At 47.3% G+C, this 23799-nt stretch overlaps 2 protein-coding genes across 4 annotated transcripts in view; one reads left to right on the forward strand and one right to left on the reverse strand.

The window, feature by feature from the left end:
• Window positions 1–4524, reverse strand: part of MRRF (mitochondrial ribosome recycling factor) — an 18824-nt gene extending 14300 nt beyond the window's left edge. Inside the window, exons 1-2 of one of the 2 annotated variants that reach the window (XM_081896632.1) lie at window positions 4415–4524; window positions 1997–2197 (exon numbers count right to left, since the gene is read on the reverse strand). In XM_081896632.1, the coding sequence (XP_081752758.1) occupies window positions 1997–2177 (181 nt within the window). In that variant the 5' untranslated portion in view covers window positions 2178–2197; window positions 4415–4524. The remainder of the gene's footprint in view (window positions 1–1996; window positions 2198–4414) is intronic. The other variant, XM_081896633.1, reaches the window with a different exon arrangement.
• On the forward strand, window positions 4489–19077 carry RBM18 (RNA binding motif protein 18). Of its 2 annotated transcripts, none has more exons than XM_081896642.1 (6): window positions 4489–4650; window positions 7607–7734; window positions 14260–14386; window positions 15462–15548; window positions 15711–15796; window positions 18271–19077. In XM_081896642.1, exons 1-6 carry the CDS (start codon window positions 4504–4506, stop codon window positions 18428–18430), a joined length of 735 nt encoding a protein of 244 aa, XP_081752768.1. In that variant the 5' UTR covers window positions 4489–4503; the 3' UTR covers window positions 18431–19077. The 2 variants fall into 2 exon arrangements, with proteins under 2 accessions (XP_081752768.1, XP_081752769.1); XM_081896643.1 differs by lacking the exon at window positions 4489–4650 and adding an exon at window positions 4664–4813.
• The last annotated feature ends 4722 nt before the right edge of the window (window positions 19078–23799 follow it).

A 23799-nucleotide genomic window follows, 5' to 3' on the forward strand; every position in this document is an offset into this window, starting at 1 on the left:
CAGTCTCCTAACGGAAGCTCCCGCAGGAACATAGCTGTGTTTTTATACAGCTCCTGTTTGTTTCATTGGCGCTTGTGCAAGCAAACATTCCTGATGAGTTGCACAGAATTCTTCAGTCAGCATGAGAAAAGAGTGCACTTAAAGCAAGGGTAGCGTATCTGTGTCTCTCTGGGCACTGCTGGAACACCAGTTCCCATCATCTGTGCCCACTGGCTGTGCTGGCTGGGGTGCTGGGAGCGGCACCCGGAGAGCCACACACTCTCCACCTCTGGTTCACAAAATACAAGAACTGCCTTGTGAGCTCAGACCAAGGGACCACCCAGCTCAGCTCCCTAACACCAACCAAGCCCTTGCTTGCAAAGTAAGAAAGATGACATACCAAACCTTAAATAGTCATGATACCATTTCGATCAGCTGTTAAGATTCTTTGTTAACCTCTCTTCATTCTCTAGGGGCATGGCTTACTCCAATTTATAAAGCTCTAATAACACTAGAATATGGCAATGTATTATACACAAAAATGCAGTGGGAAATGGACCTATAAGTTCAAATCCCAGTGAAAACTGGATGGCTGTTGAAATCAGTTTCTGCAAAAATCAGGGAAGCCTCATTAAAACTCCTGCACAAGTGAGGCGACAGTGATGTGGCTATCCTGAATATCTAAGGAAGCCAATCAAGGATGTGCAGTCAAAGGTACATATTTCCATATGTGGTGGTGTAGTGATATCATCAAACCTTTCTGGAGTGCTGTCTTCAAAGAAATAAGCTTGATATATAGCAAAACAGTTGAAATGTATCCTGCAGTAGCACGATTTTGGCTTACAATCCCATCCTAATTATGACCTCTTAGCCTTTTTATTGACAGCTGTCTATATGGAGGTAGTCAGGTGTTGGAAAACTGGCATTGGGCTTAACATCGATACCGTATTTTTCGCCCTATAAGACATACTTTTTCCCCTCCAAAAATGAAGGGGAAATGTGTGTGCGTCCTATGGGGCGAATGCAGGCTTTCCCTGAAGCCTGGAGAGCGAGGGGGGTCGGTGTGCACCAACCCCTCTCGCTCTCCAGGCTTCAGGAAGCTATCCGCTAGCCGTGGGAGATGCAGCTCTCCCACGGCTAGCGGAGAGCTTGCCTGCACCCAGAAGCTTGGGGTGCGCTGAGCTCAGCACGCCCCAAGCTTCGGGCTTCGCGCAGCGCTCCGCTGGCCATGGGAGAGCCGCGCGACTTTGTGCAGCTCTCCCACGGCTTGTGGATAGCAGCCTGTTCTGGGGGCTGGGGAAGCTCGGGCTTCCCCCGCCCCAGCCCCGCACCTGGGGGGGAAATATTTTTTTTCTTTATTCCCCCCCCCAAAAAAAAACCCCTAGGTGCGTCCTATGGGGCAAAAAATACGGTACTTGGTATACCAGAGTATGGTCAACAGCATTGGCTGATAAATGACAAAGTCAAGTGGCAAAGGGCAAACACAATCCCTATTCCTTTTATAACATATGGAAGATATTTACTGAATACATAAATTGTTCAGACTGTGGCTCTTGGGAAAATGTGGTGTGATCTCTTGGAGTAATCAAATGAAACTTTATTACACAGCATGACAAAAGTCTGTAATTTTATCAGGATATTGTTTGTTATTTACTGTTGTAACAATTGTTTTCTCAAAATGTCTGTTCTTTACCATAAAAGATGAATAAAAACATTATTTACCTGTCTTAGCTATACATTTTTTACAAATTGCACGTGTTTTTCCATGAACATGTCAATATTACAACGTATCTGTTTTTTAATATGTTTTAAGTCCCTTGGAAACTTCTCTGCAAAAAACGACAGGCCTAATAAAAAATAACAATAACTGATCAATCAATAACACGACTGCTTCAATCCTGCCACAACTCCCATGGAGTAGTGGGACCTCCCACCCACTCTCAAGGCACCAGGATGGGGTGATCAGTAGAAAATGCATAATTGGGGAAGGTTCAGGTCCACAGACTCCCTTTCTCACCTTTGGCTTTCTTGGTAGCGAGGTGCCTGGCCTGCACCATCTGAGGGTGGGCCCAGTTATCCAGGCAGCCATGCAGCAAAAGGCCCCTCAGAGGGGCCTGCAGGGATGGCTTTGCAGTCCCCAAAGTGGAGTAACGCAGTAGGGGAGGCAACTGCCAGAGGCATCTCAGAGGCCCAGCCATGATGTCCTGTTGAAAGCTGCCTGGAAAGAACCATTAATTCTTAAAAAGGCAAGTAAATAATAGGTGTGGCGGGTTTTCGTTCAGTTACACCATTGTTTAATGAGTGTGCTGGGCTGGTTGCTTTTCTGTGCTGGATATTTCAGAGTTGCTGGGTGTTTAAAATTGTGTTTTTTTCTGCTGGCATTGTACAGATGCCCCAAGATGAACAACTAGGGACCAATCTGTGGGCAAGGTGGGAGCAAGGAACAAGACATAAATAACCCTGATCCCATCTTCCACTACAACCTACCACCTTCCTACAGCTATGTCTCTCCTTCTCCCCTTCCAGTAGCGTACCATGGGAGGCCACTGGGTGGTTGCTCCGGGCACAAAGTTGCAAGGGGCAGAAAATTTCAACACCTGGTGCTGCCGCAATACAGCTGCATGCTTCCGTCACTGGGGTCCATTGAAAAAGGCTTTTCCACGTGAACCAGGAAGTGACCTCTCCGGTCAATGAAATGACTGCAGTCTCCTGGGTGATGCAGACACCGTGAAGCAGTTAAATGTGCATGCGTACTCTGCCTATTTCCCTTCTACCAACCCCCAACTCTGCATGGCTACAGGCGCTGGCAATCCACGCTACGCCACTGCCTCCTTCCCCAAAATCCTCCCATATTATGCGGACAACAAATGTCCACCAACAAAATCTACCACAACCACTTATCCCAGATGGCATCTGACAGAAATGAGAACAGTGTTACTCAAGTCCACAGAAGCCACCTGGCCACTGTCACACTAGAGCACACCTGCTCTCTGCCATGTCTCACACCCACCAGGGGCCAGCCTCCTGCCAGTTACAGACTCTCACTCTGAAGGTATCTGAAAACATTTTCATATGAAACAGTTCACACATGCACTTTAGGCACTACACACTATCCAATCTCCTGGAGAATTGGGGTTGAGGTGAATAGAGTGGCTCAGCTGCGCAGGGATAGCCTGCTCACTGGGGCAAGATAGTTTCAGCATAATACACTTGGCCCAACTGCACTGGGTACGAATTAGTCTCCAGGTCCAATTCAAAGTGCTGGATCTAGTCTATAAAGCCTTAAATAGCTCAGGACTGCAATATCTCAAGGACCACCTCTCTCCATATAAATGGACCCAGACCCTGCAATCATAATCTGAGGCCCTTCTTCGTGTGCTCCCTCCATGAGAGGTCCATAGGGGGGAAACACGAAAACAGGCCTTCTCTGCAGTCGCTCCCCGTTTGTGGAATGCTCTCCTCAGGGAGACTCACCTGGCACCTTCATTATACATCTTTTGGCACCAGGTGAAGGTGTTTCTCTGCAACCAGCCCTTGGACTGATTAACATTCCATATCCTTTTAAATGTGTCTCTGTGTGTGTGAGGGGATTGTTGGTTTGTTCTTGTACTTGTTTTTATCACGTACTTCCTGGTTTTATTTTGTATTTTGCATCTTGATACTGTGAGATACTGTGAGATGGGCAGTATGCTAATTTAATAAATAATAACATCATAATAATAATAATAATAATAATAATAATAATAATAATAATAATAGATAGGATGGAATAATACGAGCCCTTGTGGCTCCAAAAGGGATGAGGTTCTTTGGAGTCACCCCTTCTGTGGTGATCGTGGCAGTGATGGGCTTTTATGACCCTGACATAGCCAGGAGCATAGCTGTCAACCTTCCCTTTTTTGGTGGGAAATTCCCTTATTCCAGCGCCGTTTCCCGCTGCTATCCCGGATTGTTAGATATCCCGTAGACTGTCCCCAGGACAGATGAGGCTGCTGATCACTTATTTTTGAGGCTGCTGATCCCTTATTTTCAAATCTGAAAGTTGACAGCTATGGCCAGGAGCTATGAGTCAGTCAAGGGTCCCAATCCCAAGGTCCCACCTCCATAGGAGAACCCCAACCCCTGCCCTCCTAAGCCCCGCCTCCCCAAACAAGCCCCGCCCACCAGCCCCCGCCCCAGAGCCTACCAGCCCCGCCCTTCCAACAAGCCCCGCCCTCACAAACCGGAGCAGCCAAGTAATTTCGTTGTCCACGAGAGGGGGCAATGACAATAAAGATATTATTATTATTATTATTATTGTTATTATTATTATTATTATTATTATATACTATGTCAGCCAAGCCCTGCCCCTTCCCGCAGGCCCCGCCCGCCGCCGCCGTCCCCGCTTTCGGCGCATTCCCTTCAGACCGCCTCCCTTTCCCAAGCCTAAGCCTACGCTTCGCTCCTCCGCCGCCGCTCCGTCAACCCGCGAGTCTCCTCGTCGGAGGTGTGGATGGAAGTGAGAGGCAACGCCGGCGCGGGTCGATGACGTTGGGCCCTCCCCCCTGCCCACTCTTGCGCGCGCCAATGACGTCGACGGAGCGTCGTGACGTTTCTCGGCGCGGGCCGGTGACGCCGCAGCCGGAGCGCGCGGGGAGCGGAGAGGAAGAGAGTCGCGCTGAGGGGATGCCGGTGAGTGTGACGCCGAGGGGGCCGCGCCCGTCGTGTCAGGGCGTGTCAGCACTCTGCACATGCCCAGAGGGTGACCCTGCCGCTTTTTTTAACCGGCCCTTCCGCCGAAGTCCTCAGGCGGCGCGCGGGGCCTCCCTCGTCACCCGCACAACAACCCAGCGAGGTAGGCTAGGCGGACAGAGAGGGAGGGAGCCGGGCGGCGGGCGCCTCGCGGAGACACAGGCAGAGACAAACACAAAAGAACAGGAGACAAAGTGTGTAAAAACCCCGTGCCCCCCCCCCGCCCTTGCAGCCCCTCTCAGCTGAAAGACAAGGCTGGGAAGCGGCCTTCTATTCACCTGGCCAGGCCGCTTCTCAGCGTTGCTGGCACTGACTGGCAGCAGGGAGGGAGAGAATGCTTGACCCTTCGCTTTGAGACCAGCCTCCCCGTTTAAAGAGTTCGGCCTATCTCTCTCTATCTTGCTTCTCATTTCCTCAGATGGTCAAAATCCAGCTGTAATCAAGATTAAAATCTTCCTTGGAGGTTTTTAAGTAGAAGTTGGATGGCCATCAGTCACATATGATCTAGTTGAGATTACTGCATTGCAGGGGGTTCGACTGGATGACCCTTAGGGGTACCTTCCAACTCTACAGGCCATGCAACCGCTGTGATCCATAGTAGTCACCTTTGCCCTCCCCCACTTAGGGCCAGGTCTCCCAGGAGGAAAGGTGAGGCGACTGCCTTGGGTGGCAGGATCCACAGGAGCAGCAGATCTGACCTCCAGGATACACATCACATGTAGATCTTCATTCCCAATGATGATCTTCACTCCCTAAACAGGGCTGCTTTTAGATGTCTTCTAAAAGTCTGGTAGTTGTTCTCTTTGACATCTGGTGGGAGGGCGTTCCACAGGGTGGGTGCCACTACTGAGAAAACCCTCTGCCTGGTTCCCTGTAACTTGGCTTCTCGCAGGGAGGGAACCACCAGAAGGCCCTCCGCGCTGGACCTCAGTGTCCGGGCAGAACGATGGGGGTGGAGACGCTCCTTCAGATATACTGGACCGAGGTCATTTATTTCTTGGTTCCCACCCCTTTAATTTCTCACAGTGCTTCAGAGTGACAGCAGGCCACTCACATTGTGGAAATTTAAAAATGTCATTACATCTAGCCGCCTGGTGCTGCTAAGATTGCTTTGTGCAGTGAGTGGGGCAGGAATATGAGGCCCAAGGCTGGCATCCATGTTGGGTCTTGCCAGATCCTGTCAAGCTATGTATGTGTGTATTTATTTCATGAAATTTGCATACCACTTGATTGTTTAAGAAACCATCAAAGCGGTTTACAATAAGAGAAAACAAGAAAATCGTGAAAAATTTACAACCACAATTCAAAACATACCGAAGTTAAAATACTTAAATAGATTAAAATTACCTAGAGCTAGAGGCCCTGGCAACAAGGATGGCAGGTGATGTTGCCAGCTCTGGTTTTGCCTGCTGCTATATATATTTAAGGCCTTTCATTCTCTACCTTTTCGGTCTCTGACAACTTCCAGGGTGGCTGACAAAATAATTCTTAAAGGAGAACTGTGCACAATTAACAAATACAGTGGTACCTTGAGTTACATATGCTTCAGGTTACAGACTCCGCTAACCCAGAAATAGTACCTCGGTTTAAGAACCTTTGCTTCAGGATGAGAACAGAAATCGTGTTCTGGCGGCACGGCAACAGCAGGAGGCCCCATTAGCTAAAGTGGTGCTTCAGGTTAAGAACAGTTTCAGGTTAAGAACAGACCTCCAGAACGAATTAAGTACTTAACCCAAGGTACACTGTAATAATAATGAATAACAGAAGAGCACAGATAAAATCAATGTGGTTTCCCCAATCTAACAATGCAAGTAACAGATATACTTAAGTAAAGGATTCACCTGATGCTAAACAGACATTTCTTTCTTTATTTGAATTTTTGATTTTTTAAAAATACTATGTTACGGAGCATTGGACCGCAGCAGCAGGCAAGCTGCTCCAGGGGGAGTGTTTCACAGAGGGCTCCCCACAACTAAGAAGACCCTTCTCTGGTTAGTTGGTTGGTGCCTGTTGCATCTCTATAGGGAGAGGCACCCAGTGATGGGACTCAAGGGCAACCTGGGCATTTGAGTAGATTTGTGTGGGCGTAGGCAATAATTTTTATTTTTTTAAAAATAAATTTTATTACTGAAACCTAAGAAAGAAAACAACACTAGCAAGTCATAATACACTAACACAAAGGAAAGGAAAACAAATAGATAAACCTTTTCAGTGAAATCTTCTACATGTCTACTTAGAAAAATGTCCTGGTAAACTGAATGGATCTTACTCCCAGGTTAAGTGTGGATAGGAGTGTTTAGCCTTTGTTACCTGGATGTAAACTACAGGTGCCTTTAAAGTAAGAATGAGCAACCTGTGACTCTCCAGATGTTTTTTTACTTCTGAGCCTGTCAGCTCTAGTAGCAATGATGGCAATTGCAGTTCAATGACATCAGGAGGGCTTTACCCAGGCTTTAAAGATCAGCATACCAGCACTGTGTACAATAACAGTCCGCTGTATCATCATAACTATCATCAACATCATTATCCCCAAATTGCTGGTACTAGGAAGTGGTATGCTATGGTTTAGGGCAGGGTCTCCCAAACTTGGGTCCAGCTGTTTTTGGGCTACAACCCCTATCACCCCTAGCTAGCAGTACAAGTGGTCAGGGATGATGGGAATTGTAGTTCAAAAACATATGGAGACCCAAGTTTGCAGTGATGTTTTCCGGGGCTAGATCTTGGCATAGGGATCAGATTCAGAAGTGAAGCTCTAAATATCAGCAAGAGAAAGAGAAGAGAAAACTGAGCAGGATTTTTTTCATGATGCTGATAATCTTGCTGGGTGCGCAACCTCTTCCTTTTTCAATTTCACCCCACCAACTGCACTCTCCTCGTTGTCTCTCCGCCTCCCCAGGTGCGGATGGCGACCGCAGTGCCTCCCACGCAGAGCCTGCGCTTGGAGAATGCGTCTATCCTGTCCGAAGGGGCCCTGCAGGATGGACATCGCTTGTGGATCGGAAACCTCGACCCCAAGATTACAGAGTGAGTGAGGGGCAGGGAAGGGAGGGGGTTGGGCTTTAGCTCTTGAGTGGCAGGAAAGGAAGGGGGTTCTCCAAAAAAATAATAATAAGAAAACACACCATCGTTTCTGTTTTGCTGCTATTTGAACTCGGCTTCTGCTAGCATTTAATTTTCTGTTTAATTCCTGTCCACTGTGCCAATTTTATCTACATCTTTGTTATCCCAATGGCTGAGTCTAGGGGATCATCATCATTACAGTTAAATTATTTGTTGTTTAGTTGTTTAGTCGTGTCTGACTCTTCGTGAACCCATGGATGCCACGCCAGGCACTCCTGTCTTCCACTGCCTCCTGCAGTTTGGTCAAATTCATGTTAGTAGCTTCGAGAACACTGTCCCACCATCTCGTCCTCTGTCGTCCCCTTCTCCTTGTGCCCTCCATCTTTCCCAACATCAGGATCTTTTCCAGGGAGTCTTCTCTTCTCATGAGGTGGCCAAAGTCTTGGAGCCTCAGCTTCAGGATCTGTTCTTCCAGTGAGCACTCAGGGCTTATTTCCTTCAGAATGGATAGGTTTGATCCTCTTGCAGTCCATGGGACTCTCAAGAGTCTCCTCCAGCACCAGAATTAATTTATTAGTTGTCTTCTAAACTGCCATATCAAGGCAAGTTACACAAAACGATTAAAAGCAGTTTAAAAACACAAAACCAACAAGACTAAAATACTAACTTTGGTGGTAAACACCCATTCATCCATCTGGGAAAACCGGTCGAAACAAAAATGTCTCCAGCTGTTTCCAGAAAGTGTGCACCTGTTGTATCTTGAACGGGAGTGCTCTTCTACAGCACAAGGGAGCTACTAAAAAGCCCTGCTCCAAGTTACTGTGGAGCGGGTGTCTGAGATCTTCGGAATTTGCAGGAGAGACTCTCCCACGGACTGCAGTGAACTATTGGGTGCATAAGCCATAACTCAGTCTGTTGAGTAACTTGGTCCTGAGCGGTATAGGGACTTGCATGCTAGTACCAAAACCTTCAACTTGGCCCAGCAGTAAATTGGCAGCCAGTGCAAATCCTGAGTGTAAGGTGTTATATGCTGGCAGTCGTTTGCTCCCACAATCAACCTAGCCGCCATGCTCTGCACCAGCTGTAGCATCCAGACCAACCCCTAAGTGTAGCCTCACATAGAGCACATCTCAGTAATCCAGCCATAAGGTTAGCGGTGCATGGACAACTGAGATCCAGCTAACTTGATCTAGGAACGTCTGTAACTGCCTTACCAAGCGTAGTTGGGTCAACCTTTGTGACTGTGGCGAGGCCTGGTGGCTGACAGTGCCTTGAGAGAAACTCCATTGGCCCAAGCCCCTTCGGGCTTCCTCCGAGCTGCTTCTCTAATAATCGCAGCTGTGTGCACACCCCGGTCCCATTTCTGGTGGCGGCGAACGTTTTTAAGTGTGTGCATTTGACATTCCCTTGGCCTCCAAATGATTAGCGCGTTTAAATTGCGTGCTAACACATTTGAGCAAGTTGAAGTGGGGCAATTAAACGCCGAGGGAGGAGAGCTTGATTGCTCAGAGGGATATTAGATGTGCCGGGCCAGGGGTTCTGGTGGCCGTCTTTCCTCTCCCCACCCCACCCCCGCAACACACTTTACAAAACAATCTCCAATTTATGCATTCCAAGTAGCTGTTCTTGTTTTATCGCCCGGATATTGTGGGCCTCTCAGCTGTGGAAGCAATTTTTGCCCGGCTTCTTGTGTTTCGGGAAGTGCCTTGAGGTTTTTGTTCCAAGTGCTGTTCCTTTCAGCCCGGCAGCACTCATAATCGTACCTCTAAGTGGAGTCCATCATTAACGTAATGCCCTCTTCAGGCGACTCATTCAGCGCTGCACTGGCTGGCCTCTTCTCAGTTTTTGCATTAATTACCATTTTTTGCCCAGTGTTTATATTGCTGTGGCTTCTTGGGGGTGAATAATTGTGAGCACTGCTCAAATGACAGGCTGCCTGGGCCTTTTGGGGAAGGGCCTGTTTGGAAAGTTGGGGGTGGGAATTAAAGGCCCAGGAGGTGTGCAAGGAGAAAAGTACATGTTAGGCCTGCTTGACCTGCCCCTTAGGGATTTCAGATTCTGTACTTGGCCAAACAGAGGCATTCCAGGTTTTGTTGGGGTTTTTTTTTTTTTTGCATATACCTTACAAGGCAGGGAACATCCAAGACAGTTTTCTTTCCCTGAAAATTCTGACCCCAGCATCTAGGAACTGAAGTTCATTTGCCTGACCTTGTAAAATCTGACGTTTTGAAGCTTCTGTAGATCTGGGGCTACAGAGTTAGCGACGTTGAGTGAATTGTTAAGGGAGCTTGGACTTAGAAAAGGTGGGGTGCTTAGCTTCAAACCTTACCTTTGTCAGGTGCTTGTTGACCCTTGTGGACATCCAGAAAATGCCCCCCCCCACTAGAACATAAGAAGAACCTGGCTCCTGGATCAGAATGTAGGTCCATCTAATACCTGCTCTCTGCAGCCAAACAAGATGCCCCTGGGAAATCCACCCCAGGGTCTGCTATTGTCATCCGGCCATTAGTATTTAGATGCCTCTGAACAAAGAGGTTCCATTTAGCCTTTATGATTACCAGCCACTGATAAACTTCTCTATGAATTCATAATTTTCTTTTCCAAAGTTGCCTATGTATGTGTTTCCTATCTCCAGACATGCCAGTGCTCCTTTAGCAGCAAAACCTGCTCACATGTTGAAAGTAAGCGCCTAAGAGGAAACATTAAGAGCAGCTTTTCTCAACCTTGGGCCCCCAGATGTTGTTGGACTGCAACTCCTATCATCCCTGACCACTGGTCCTGCTAGTTAGGGATGATGGGAACTGTTGGCAGGAGCTGGGACCAAACAACGGGAGCTCGCCCCGTTGCGGGGATTTGAACCACTGACCTTCCAATTGGCAAGCCCTAGGCTCAGTGGTTTATACCACAGCACCACGCGCGTCTCTATTTCTATTTTACAAGTGGGGAGTAGCAGAGGGTGAGGGGAGAGAGGAGGAGGAACTTTGGACAGCTAGACTCCATTGCATTTTTGGCTGAAACGGCACCAAAACCACAGTCTGGAGTGGGATGTTAGTTGCTGTTCCTAGCCTGCTTCTGTCCAGTATTCTAAATATTTGTGTCAATTCCTAAGTTCTAAGTAAGGCCTGCCACCCCCTCTTCCAACCCACACACATGTTGTAGTCCACTGACAAGAGGTTGGTGAAAAAGGAAGGCTGGGAGCATGGGGAGACAAGGACACAGGCACTTGGAAGTGGGGGCAATATTTCTGTCTATGACCACACCTGCTCAGGACTATGGATTTGTTTTCAATCATGGAGCTCAGCTCATAGCCCTTCCATACACAAATCCACTCCAGGTTTTCCCCCTAAGGTTTTTTTTTTCTGTTTCAGAAAAGTGGTGGAGGCATTTTTGTTTATGCTCTTGTTAAACTCCTGTGAGTCAACAGTCCTTTTCTTATCTACTGCAAAGAACCTAAAGTCCCAGCCTGCCTTGCTTTAACTGCACTGACTTCCATTTGGGAGGGCTGTGGTTGTTACCAAGGTTGCATTGATGCCACAGTTTGCCCCTTGCAAAATGCCCTTCTTACATAGGAGTGCATATTACTGTCTTTTAGATAGTGCATTGCGTTTTAGCCTCTGCCTCAATTTTTTTTAGGGGGGGTCCTTCGAAAAGGCACATCTACACCACAGCTCTGCCTGCTGCATTGAGATCCATCCTGATAAGCTTTGCTCAGCAAACAGCATCTTTTAACAACAGCTTGCTGGTTCCCAGTGGGGCAGGATTCCCAGCCTTAATGGCTTTAGCATGTGGCTAGGACCATTCCCTGTATCCTTGGGACAGCATTGTTCAGAGGAAGCCTTGACTCAGTGTTTGAATAGCTCTTAGGGTGCCAGGAGGAAGACTGACGGAAAAGGAAGCGGGGTTTGGACGGGCTGTCCCACACTTGCCTTGGATGACAGGAAGTAGGAATGAGGACCTGGCTGCAGCCGCAGCAGAGCTGTGACCTTCCCCTTCCCCTGCCTCGTCCCAGGTACCCCATCAAGATGCTCCAGGAATTTCCAACAGCCTGGCTTCTTGTTCCTTCTTCACAATGCAGCTCTCCAGTTGCTCACAAACTCTTTCTGGGCCTCTTTCATAATTCCTTGCGTTCAAAAATACTGGAAGTAAAGAACTGGAAGCTGAGGGAGAAATGCAGAATTCCAGGCTGGTGATGAATCCAGGAAACTGTCCTCTTGTGACTCAAGGGAACTGAGTGCTAGTTAGTGCCTCTGTGATCAGCTTCCAGTTTGTGTGTGTATGTGGTTTCAGAATAATGAGCTAGAGTGCGACATTTGGGTAAACTACACAGCATATAGCCACACACACAAACAGAACAGGTGGTTTTTATATTTTCTCTAAAAGGAGCAAAGAAAACTACACTGCTGTAGCAGGCAGTTCCTGTTGGACAACAAATGCCACATTGTGCAAAGGCCCATGTGCAGAAGGAGAGCTCAGAATGCAGCTCAGCTCAGACATAAGCAGAGCCAGCATCCAGTTTCTCCATAAATCAATAAATGTGTGTGTGTGTGTAACATTTCACTTAAACATCACATGCTAAAAATTATAGTAACACCAACACCTATGCAATACCAATAACAACAGAAAAACTGAAGGCAACAGGATAAAGAACAACAGGCTGGTATTAATTATTAGGGTTCAGGCCCAGAACATCCTTTGGCTTATTTTATGGCCTGTTTGTGAATATGCCACATTTGTAGGCTCCCTGGCTGCTTTCAAGAGTACCAGTGGTTTATGTACTTAACAGCCTAATCAGAATTACGTTTCACTGAGTTCAGTGGGGCTAGTTCCTTGGTAAGTTTGTGTAGGATGCTGGTTGGGGCTGATGGGAGTAGGAGTCCGGAAGGACCCTATCATTAACCTACAGCTCCTCATATTCTTTCTGTTTCTGGCTCATCTTGCCTTGGCTAGGCCAGGGTTCCAGGGCTTCCACTTCAGTGCTCAGGATTCAGTTGCCTGACCATCTCCTCCTCTCTCATGTGGACAGCCCTGTCTCTGCCAACTTGAGAAATCCCTTTGTGAAATGAACATCAGAGTGGAGAGGGGCATTGCTAACTTTGCCCATGTATGAACACTGCAGGGGTATTCTAAATTGTTTTCAGTTCAGCATTTCTCACCCACCCAGCAAAATCCGGCATTTCATTTAAGCTCGATGTCCCTGAGGCTTCATCGCTTTCCAGCTGTGCTCAGTGGAGACACCGCAGGGAAAGATGCGCGGTGAATCCTGATGAAATCAAGGTTGACGCACAGCCGCACAAACATGCATTTAAATGAGACACCCCAACAGGACTTGCTAAAGGAGAGAGCTAGGTGTGTGCTTCTCTCGGCCAAGTGGCAAAAGGTGTTTGTGTTTTCAGGTGAGGACAGTGTTCTGAACAATGCTTTTTATGGGGGCAAGATCATGGAACCAATAGGATAGCGGCCCCAAAACGTTTGGGAACAACAGCTCTCCAACGTTTTAAACGAAGAAGAAAAAGTCACCAGTACTTTCCTGGCTTTGTTAAAAGGGCTTTTTGGATAGGTTTTGCTTTCTGCGTCCATCATATCCTCTCCAGCCACACCACCTCAAGAAAAGTGTGAGGACTACCTGTCCACACCATAAGACCCGGCTGTTGTTTTCCTTCCACCACTTCATTAGGGTCTTCTTGGGCCAGGGCAAACTGAGTTGGCCCTTGTTTCCTTCCTGTTCCAGGAACACATCTGTAGCAACCTGGCCTGGGAGATCGCTTCAGTTCCTGGAATGTCCTTCCTTGTACTGGGCTTCAGAGAACTGGCTGGCACCCGTGTGGCTACAAGGTCACTGCGTTGAGTTTGGCAGCTGAAGGCCACAGCAGCCTTGGACCATGTAAACTGCCCCACCCTCAGAATGGTCCTCAGCTCTCACTCATCAGTATACAAAGCCCTTGGGAACAGATTACCTGCAACATCGCCTTACCCTGTATATGCCCACTCGACTGCTTCTGTCTGTAAGAACTGGCACTTACAGTTGGCACATAAGACTAGTGAGAAATTGATCTTTTGGTGTGGAGGCACCTACACTTGGGAACTCCCTGCCTGTTGATAACAGGCAGGCAATTTCACTCTTTTCGGTATCTGCTAAAACATTGCTGTTTAGATATTTATATATTTATAATGCCAATGCATTTTTCATTTATTGCTAGTTTTAATTTTTTTAATGCTTTGATTGTTTTTACTAATCTTACTGTTTCATTCTTTTTCTGAACCGCTTTGAGGTTCTGCAGTCAAGCAGGACATAGAACTAACTAATTAAATCCCCTTGGTCACACACACACATATACTGGGGACAACTTCATTTTTTTCCATTCCCAAGCAACAAGCTGGGAGCTGCTTGAATTGAGTTGGCCTAGTGGTTTGTCCTCCTTGCCTTTCACTCAAACCCGCTTAACCAACAGAGGTCATCATCTTGGCTTCTCTCCCTCCTCCTCCTTCCAGGTACCACCTTCTCAAGCTCCTTCAGAAGTTTGGCAAGGTGAAGCAATTTGACTTCCTTTTCCACAAGTCTGGCGTGTTGGAAGGGCAGCCCAGAGGATACTGCTTTGTAAACTTTGAAACCAAGCAGGTAGGTTGGTTTGTCCTGAGTCAGGCTACTGCCTCGTCTAGTTCAGCAGTGTCTACTCCAGGCTTCCCCAGCCTGGTTTGCTCCAGGTGTTGCTGGACTACAACATTATCATCCATGGCTGGGGCTGGTGGAAGTTGGGGTCCCAACCACATCTGCAGAGCACCTGGTTGAGGAAAGGTGGCTCTCCAGGGACGCAGGCAGGTAGATTGAATCTGGGGCTCTGCCACTGTTCTGCATCCCCATCCCCAAAGCTGAGGATCACTCAGTTTAGAGCATTCCGCAGCTTTAAGGATTCTGGTGGGGATGTAGGTTTGGCTGTGCCAGGTGACTGTAGTAGGCCATCCTTCCCCAACTTAGTGCCCTCCAGATGTTTTGCTGAACTCCCAACAAACCTTTTTTTGGGGGGGGGGTTTCCATAGACATTCTTTTATTCTTCCTGCCTCCCCAGTGGAGTTTCATCGTATAGCAATTTTTCCTGCCCTCGGAGCCATATCTTTTTTTGCTGGCCTTTCTGTCAGCAGGGTTGCCTTGGGAAAATTGGAGGCGAGAGAGATTTGCTGTGTGTCTTGGAATGGTGCATTGGTCGTTTTAAAAACACTCCTTGACTGCCTTCTGTTCTGGTTCTGCAAACTGCACTCATGTGTTTAGTGGAGCTTTCTGAGCATTGCAGGGGGTTGGACTAGATGACCATGGGTTCGATTGTGTTGCTGATAATGTCTGGGTTGCAGGTTTGATCCCTGTAAGGGGCAGCTGCATATTCCTGCATTGCAGGGTGTTGAACTAGATGATCCTCAGAGTTCCTTTCCAACTCTACAGTTCCATGATTCCAGCTTTACAATTTGATGGGGCTACAAAGAGTAGCTGGGAAAATTAAAAGTCTGGTGCACCCTGCAGGCCACTTGGAAACCTGGGCACCTGTTATCCCCTTAAATTCTATGCTGCAGCCCCTTTTGAAACGAAAACCCCCCTCAAAAGCCTGGCACTACCCATTAGCGGCTCAGAGTAGTAACTGCCCAGAAATATTCAGCTGAAGCCCCTGGGAAAGGGGTTCATTGAAGGTGTTTTTCTCCTACAGGAAGCTGAGCAGGCGATCCAGTCCCTCAATGGCAAGCTAGCCCTCTCCAAAAAGCTGGTGGTGCGGTGGGCTCACGCCCAGGTCAAGGTGAGCAGAACCTGACCGTCTTCCCAATTCAGAGAAGAGCAGGCAGCAGGAACCTCTCCCGTTTCCCTGTATTCCTTTTGCTTGTTTGTGGGTTGGCCTGTTTCCCTTCTTGTCAAATAATTTCTGCTGTTTCTCTTTCCACTAACACCCCTAATTGCCCAGAGATATGATCAGAACAAGAATGAAAAGATACTTCCCATCAGCCTGGAACCCTCATCCAGCTCAGAGCCAACCCAGTCTAATCTGAGGTGAGAATTGTGCTTTTACCATGTCCGCAACATGCTGTATGCATTGGGGGGGGGGGGGTTCAGCTTCAGCGGGAGACACCTTAAGAAGAGGCTTACAGGATCAGACCCATATCCAGCTGCCTCTTTCCCACAGCAGCTAACCAGGTGCCTCTGGCAAACCCACAAGCCAGGAACTTCTTGTTGAATACCAGTGACTGCTATTCAGAGGAGACTGCCTTGAACATGGAGGTTCCATACTGTATGTGGACAAACCCTTATCCTCCATCGGTTTATATACAACCCCCTTTTAAAGCTGTCAACACTTTAAAGATTATGTGAAGAAGTCCTTATTTTGGTCCTGAACGTGCCAGCCCATCCTGCTGCTTCAAGGCCCCCTTCTGTTCCATAGGGCAACATTGTGAACTTGAATGAATCTTTATTTGCATCAGCCATAGCAATAAAACAACAGTATTATATACAAAGACTAGAAATAAAAAGTGAGTTATATGAAATACATTTTAGGGTTGTGAACCTCTGCTTCCACAGCAGCAGCAAACTACACCCCACCCCCTGCCTGACTGCATAGCCATTCACTGTTGAAATTAACTGCGTTTTCTAAACCATTTGGTGATCTGATACCAGATTGGGTGTGGGGAGGGTACTCAGTGTGTTTGTGTGGAATCAGAAATTCCATTCCAGTGAACCTGAGGTAGCTTTTTGTATCCAGGACTATGAATCCAGTGCCTCAGGATCCTGGATGTCTCTCCTCATCCTCACTGCAACCCTGCGGAGTAGGTTAGGCTGGGAGGCAATGAACTTTGTAGCCAAGGAGAGAGTCGAACCTTACCCCAGCCCCATAGTCCTAGATGAGGCTGGCATCCAGGTGGCTGCTTTACATTGGGCCCTGGGCTTCCAAGTTCTGGGTGTGAGTTTTGGTTCATTTCTATAATATTTTTTTGCTGCCTTTCAGCAGAAATCTCAGGAAAGTCTTCCACAAAGTGCATTGCAATAGTTTAACTTTACAGTGGTACCTCGGGTTACATATGCCTTAGGTTACAGACTCCACTAACCCAGAGATAGTACCTCTGTTTAAGAACTTTGCTTCTGGATGAGAACAGAAATTGTGCAGTGGCCGCACGGCGGCAGCTGGAGGCCCCATTAGCTAAAGTGGTGCTTCAGGTTAAGAACAGATTCAGGTTAAGAACAGACCTCCGGAATGAATTAAGTACTTAATCCAAGGTACCACCTTAACCCAAGGTAGTGGGTGGGAGAGGCGGGGGTTGGGGTGGGCGGATCTGTGACCCTTCAGGCATTTTGGACTCAACTCCCACCAGCCCCAGCCAGCATGGTGAAGAGTGATGGGAGTTGCAGTCTAGCAAAACCATATTTACAGAAAGGGCTGCAGGGTGCCCCGCCTCCTGAATGAGGGTTTGTAATGCCCCAAACAGCACCTCAGATTATTTCTTCTTCTTTTAAAATTTCAGGAGCGCTAACTTTAAGCAGGGGCGGGGGGGGGGCGGGAATGCCATGGCGGTCAACAGCATCAAATCAGCAGTGCAATTCCATTCATAAGACAAATTCAGAATACATGGCAGATCCCCAGACCACATGGCTGGGTCACCCCTGGGGAAAAGGCTTGGTGAGTGGATAGGGTGCACCTGGAGTTCCAGAACTGGGTCTGGAAACCACAAATGAGCAGGGATATTTCCCAAGGGATACAATGTATTCTCACCACCCTGTACCTGTCAGCAGGTGGGCAATAGTGTTCTGCACTAGCTGCAATATAGCATTTTGCCTTTTTAAATACCCCACCTTTCTCTGGCACCAGAACACCAATTGGTTTTTGAGAGCTTGCTTGGATTCAGAAGCTGCTTATCAGGTTGTTTTGCAAAGACTATTGTTGAAGGAAAAAAACTGACGCTCCCAGAGGTGCGTAGTACTCATGCTGGTCATGAAAGCCTGCTAGGGCTTAGGATCAGGCTGTCTGAAGAACTGTATCCTCCCATAAAGCCTGTCCATGCTTGGGGGGGGGGGGAGACATGGAAGAAGGCCTTCTCAGTGGTGGCACCCCCAGACAGCTTGGATCTCCTTGCCTAAAGCTAGACTGGCCAGCAGGTCTTCACAGTTTTATTCTGGCAGGCCTTTGGGATCTGACACTTTTTAAAGGAAAGAGCTTTAACAGTGCTGTTTTCTTTTTGTTCTCTGTATATTAATAGGGTTTTTTATATTGTTTTAATTCTACTAGAGCTTGATTCCTTTTTAACTATTACCTTTTATACATTTTATCTGTGTTGTTTTTAATTTGGGTGAGCTGCCTTGAGTCCCAATTTGGGGGGAAAGGCAGGATACGGACGAATCAATAATGATGATGATGACGACAGTTACATGCTTCTCCAGCTCTAAGCCCCCGTCCACATTAGATTCTGATTTTAAATCAAGTCCCAGGACAGACAGGCTGACGTTTCAACCAGATTTACTCTTCCCTTCCTCCACAGTGTCAGCACGAAGATCAAAGCCATTGAGGCCAAGCTGAAGATGATGGCGGAGAACCCGGATGCAGAGTTCCCACCGGCAGCGCCATATTCCTACTTTAAGCCGCCAGACAAAAAACGGATTGCCCCATACTCCAAAGCGGCCTGGAAGTCAAAGAGATGATTTGCTGTCAGAGGCAACGTCCCTTTCTGGCACTAACAAAGGTCCACCAGGATGAAAGGCGGACTGTATTGGATGGGACTTCATTGCCTCCCCATAGAGTGTGGCATCCTGGGCTTTTCAGAACCTTCTCCTGCATCTTCCATTTGCACGTGGGAGCAAATCCTCTCCTGGTGTTGGTGGTGGTGATGGTGATGGTGGTGACAATGGTGGGGGACTGCAACGCCATCTCCAGACCTGTAAAGAACCCAAGGTTGTTTTCAGTAGTGAAACCTGAAGCATCTACTCCTGTGGCTAGTTCAAGACTCCAGATATATGTGTGAGCTCTCTCTCTCTCTCACAGACACACCAAACACACTCCTGCTGTATTTCTCCAGCCTGAAGATACAGAATCCTGATGCAGCTAGTAGGCTAGAAAATGGTATCTTTGACAAGCATCTAAACATGGGATGAATTCTGTGACCTCCGCAGCTGAGCCAGCCAGGTGTCTCCTGTGTCTGCGACCTTGGGGACACAACCTTGAATCCTGGCAAGAATGGGGTGGGATTTCTGTGCTGGGTTTTCTGCCGACGTCAGCTCATCTGGGTGTATGTATCAAAACTTTCTAATGATTGTACAGGAATAAACTTTATGCAGACTTTCGAAGTGCACCTTTTGAAGCAAAATAGTCTAATGTGAAATGCTTGTGAATACAACAAAACTGGGCATTTTCTGTTAAAAGGTCCCAATTCTGCACCCAAATCATACATACTGATCTCATTTGTATATTTTACTCCTTTGTATCATTATGCATTGCTGCCAACCTAGCAGTTCGAAAGCACGTCAAAGTGCAAGTAGATCAATAGGTGCCGCCCTGGTGGGAAGGTAAACGGTGTTTCCGTGTGCTGCTCTGGTTTGCCAGAAGCGGCTTAGTCCTGCTGGCCACATGACCCGGAAGCTGTACGCCGGCTCCCTTGGCCAATAAAGCGAGATAAGCGCCGCAACCCCAGAGTCGTCCGCAACTGGACCTAATGGTCAGGGGCCCCTTTACCTTGACCTTTATCATTATGCATTGGGGTGGGGGAACAGCAAGAAGGTGTACAAGGTACTGAAGTTGTGTGGTTCCCCCCCCCCCCCGCCACAACAAACACCAAACAAATTCAGCCACCCCACTGACCCCTTCAGTGTCACCTGGGCAGTGGCGTAGCATGGGTTGTCAGCACCCGGGGCAAGGCAAGTAATTTGCGCCCCCTAACCCGTGGATTTGCGCCCCCTAACCCTACCCCCCAGATGTTGCGCCCGGTGCAGCCGGCCCCCCCTGCACCCCCCACGCTACGCCACTGCACCTGGGATTACCCTTTTAGCTTGAAGCTTCTTCCATCTGGAAAAGCTAAAGTCACCTAATGTGTTTTATATGACAGCTAAGATAGCCAAGAAGCAGGATTTTGCACAAGTTTCTATCCTCTTGCAGAATCCTAACACACATCCAACTCTGGCAATGGCGAGGGCGAATCTCCAGCACTTAAACATTTGCTACTGCTGCCTTGTCAGTCTGCACTGTTTACGTTGAGTGCTGAGATGAATAAATTAAAATCCTTTAAATCATGCATATAATGTAGGTGGTTATAAGCATTGAGATGGCATGCACTATCTTGAATTATGTATTCTCTCACACACAGAATAAATGCTGCTTCTAAGACGTTGCTACAGCATATTATTATTATTATTATTATTAATTTCATTTCTATACCGCTTTATATTTTTAAGAAAAATCTCAAAGTGGTTTACAGAATATTAAAACATCCATAAACTGATCTGAAGAAAGTCAAATATAGAGTATACAGTCAAAGCAACATAATTAACAGAAAACTAAAATATTATCTTAAAGATGAAACATAAAGGAGATCAACTACAGAATACATATCTAACATAAAGTTAACAAAAAAAACCTTAAAACATTTCAAAAGAAAACATTGCTAATTAAAGTCAAATATAAAATGCACATTTAAAACAACATAATTAACAAGAGGATAAAATATAAGCATGACACGGCTGTTTGGCAGGCATAAAAAGATGGGGGAAAAGAATCCAATAATTGGGATTTGTTGTCAGCCATAGTGATGCCCCTCTGGTCTCCCAGGAGCTTCTTTAGTGGAGCTAGTGAGTGTGGGCCCCACCCCCTAGGCCAGGTGGAAAGGGCCTTGCAGGGAGCGGCCTTCATGCCCCACAGCCAAGCATAATGTGCACACATTACTAAAAGCAAAGAAATTGCCATATTTTTTGCTCTGTAAGACTCCTGACCATAAGATGCACCTAGTTTTTGGAGGAGGAAAACAAGAAAAAAAATATTCTGAACGAAACAGTGGATGTATGATTTTGGAGGTTCATGCTGTGGCCCCAGACATCTGATTTGATGGTGAGTTTGGGGTAGCCCAGTGCAAAAATCCTGAGGGTCCATGTGGATCCGTGCTTTGTAACCACGTTTTTGTGCCATTGTGGCCCCACGAACAGTGGATGCGTGGTTTTTTTGGTGCAGGCTGTAGCCATGGACATGCTATGTGATCTGATGGTGACTTTGGGGTGACCCAGTGCAAAAATCCTGAGGATCCATGGTCTTTTACCTCTCTCCTCCCAGGCAGCCTCCTTTATCTCTAGCGTCCCTTATCTCCCAGTCCTTGCCGATCAGCTGCTTCCTTTCAACACTCCCTTCCCTCTTGTTTGCCTTAGTGTCTTTTCATTAGCTGGAGCAGTTTTTTGCTCCTCCTTTTCTTCTAATTTCTCTCATTGCCAAAACAAAATTTTTTTTCTTTCCAGTAGCACCTTAAAGACCAACTAAGTTAGTTCTTGGTATGAGCTTTCGTGTGCATGCACACTTCTTCAGATACACACCTCATTGCTTTAGTCTCCTCATTGCTTTAGTCTTCCTGTCTCCTCTCCTTGCAAATTAGCTGTCTTTACCTCCCCCCTCCCAGGCAGTCTCCTAGCGTCCCTTATCTCCCTCCCCGATCGCTTGCCAATTAGCGGCTTTGTTTCAACACCCACTTCCCTCTTTCAAAAAACCCCACATGATCTACTTTTCTCCACTGGGCAATTTGGCTCCAGGGACCACACATTCACTTCATACAACGCACAGACATTTCCCCTTACTTTTGGGGAAGAAAAAAAGTGTGTCTTATGGAGCGAAAAATACGGTACTCTTTATGGTTTTTTTGGCCAACAATCCAGGTAGAACATAGCCTTCATGACTTGGAACCACAGATAACTCTATGAATTTGTTTAATCTTTTAAACCTATCCAAGTTGATACCCATTCCACACCTTGTGGGAGTGAATTCCATAGTTTTAACTCCGTGCTATGTGAAAAAAGATTTCCTTTTGTCTGTCCTGACTCATCCAACATACATTCGGCTTCATTGCATGTCTACAAGTTCTAGTGTCATGATTTTGGGGGGCGGGGGCGGGATCCTTCTTGAGCCACTGTCTTCCTACCATGCACAATGTTTTATACTTCTAACAAGTCTCCTCTTAGTCACCGTCTCTAAAAAGCTCCCCAAATTGTAACCTCAAAGAGAATTGCTTCAACTGCTGGATCATTTTGGTTGCCCTCTTCTGAGCAGGCATTTGAGCCTCTGCCTTAAGTGCATCCACCAATTTAGGACACCCTTTGGACTTTTACAGGAAGGCAGTTGTGAAAGGCATCTTGCAAAACTCATCTCTCAAGCCAATCTAAGGCAGTGGTTGATGGAGAGGCTTCAGTCCAGTTAAGGCTGTTGGACTCCGACTGCCATCAGCTCCAGCCAGCATGGCCAATGACCAGGGGTGGTGGAGTTGTAGTAGTTCAGAATAGGAGCATCGTTGGCTGCCTTTCTATCAACGCAGATATGTTGTCTATCCAACTTGGCCTTGTCTACACTGGCCGGCAGCAGCTAGCTCTCCAGGATTTCAGGCAAGAGTCTTTCCCAGCCCTAAATGGAAATTCTAGAGCTTGAATGTAATGCAAAAGCACTGAGATATGGGTCCTTCCTTCACTTGGAGGGCCACAGATACCAACCCTTGCTCTAAGGGTTGAAGCATCTTTGTCACATGAGCAACAGGAACATACCGAGAGGCAGGGAGATCCATCCACTTTCATTTTCCTCCAAAGCTGAATACGCCAGCATCCAAGGGGTGGGGGTGGGGAGGGTGTGAGCTTATTATTGTTGTTGTTATCTTTATTTCACAACCTCCCATAAAAGATGCTGGAGGGAGGGAGACACAGAGGGAGGGAGAGAGAGAATCTTGCTAACCTGGTGCCTTCCAGATGTTTTGGACTACAATGCCTTAACTCTGCTGACAGGAGGCTGATAGGAGTTGTAGATCAAAACAACTGGAGGGCACAGGTTAGCAAAGGCATATATTAGTTATATGCCACCCATCAAACTGGGTTACCCCAGCCACTTTGGGCAGCTTCCAGCAAATTAAAATATCACTCACAGTAAAACAGCAAACATTAAAAGTTTCCCTACACAGGGCTGATTTCAGATGTCTACTAAAAGTCAAATAGTTGTTCATTTCCTTGACATCTGATGGGAGGGCGTTCCACAGGGTGGACATGACTACAGAGAAGGTTCTCTGCCCGGCTTCCTGTAATCTTACCTCTTGTCTGGGCTGAATGATGGGGGTGGAGAGGATCCTTCAGGTATACAGAGCCCAAGCCATTTAGGGCTTTCAAGGTCAGCACCAACACTTTTAATTGTGCTCGGAAACATACTGGGAGCCAATGTAGGTCTGGTGTTATGTGGTCTTGGTGGCCACTCTGTCACCAGTCTAGCTGCCACGTTCTGGATTAGTGGTAGTTTCTGATTCACCTTCAAAGGTAGCCCCATGTAAAGCACATTGCAGTAGTCCAAGGGGGAGATAACCAGAGTGTGTACCACACTGGTGAGACAGTCTGAGGGCAGGTAGGGTCTCAGCTGGTGTACCATATGGAGCTGGTAAACAGCTGCCTTGGACACACAAATGACCTGCTCCTCCAAAATGACCCCCAGGCTGCACACCTTGTCCTTCAGGGGCACAGTTACCCCATTCAGGATCAGGGAGTCCCCCACAGCTGCCCATTCCATGTCCCACAGAAACAGTACTTCTGTCTTGTTGTGGTTCAACCTCAATCCATTGACCACCATCCACCCTCCAGCCACCTCCAAACACCCACAGGACATTCATCTTCTTCACTGGTCTCCAATTTAAATGAGAGGTAGAGCTGGGTATCAAACGCATACTGGTGAACCTGAAACCCAACTGGAAGGGGTCCAAATAGCCTGCATCATTCTGGCATGCCTGGAGTTGTTCCACAACCACCATCTCAATCACCTTGCCCAAGAATGAAAGATATGAGACTGGACAATAATTGGCCAT

This window comes from Podarcis melisellensis (assembly GCF_964234715.1).
Source record: "Podarcis melisellensis genome assembly, chromosome: Z".
Lineage (NCBI taxonomy): Eukaryota > Metazoa > Chordata > Lepidosauria > Squamata > Lacertidae > Podarcis > Podarcis melisellensis.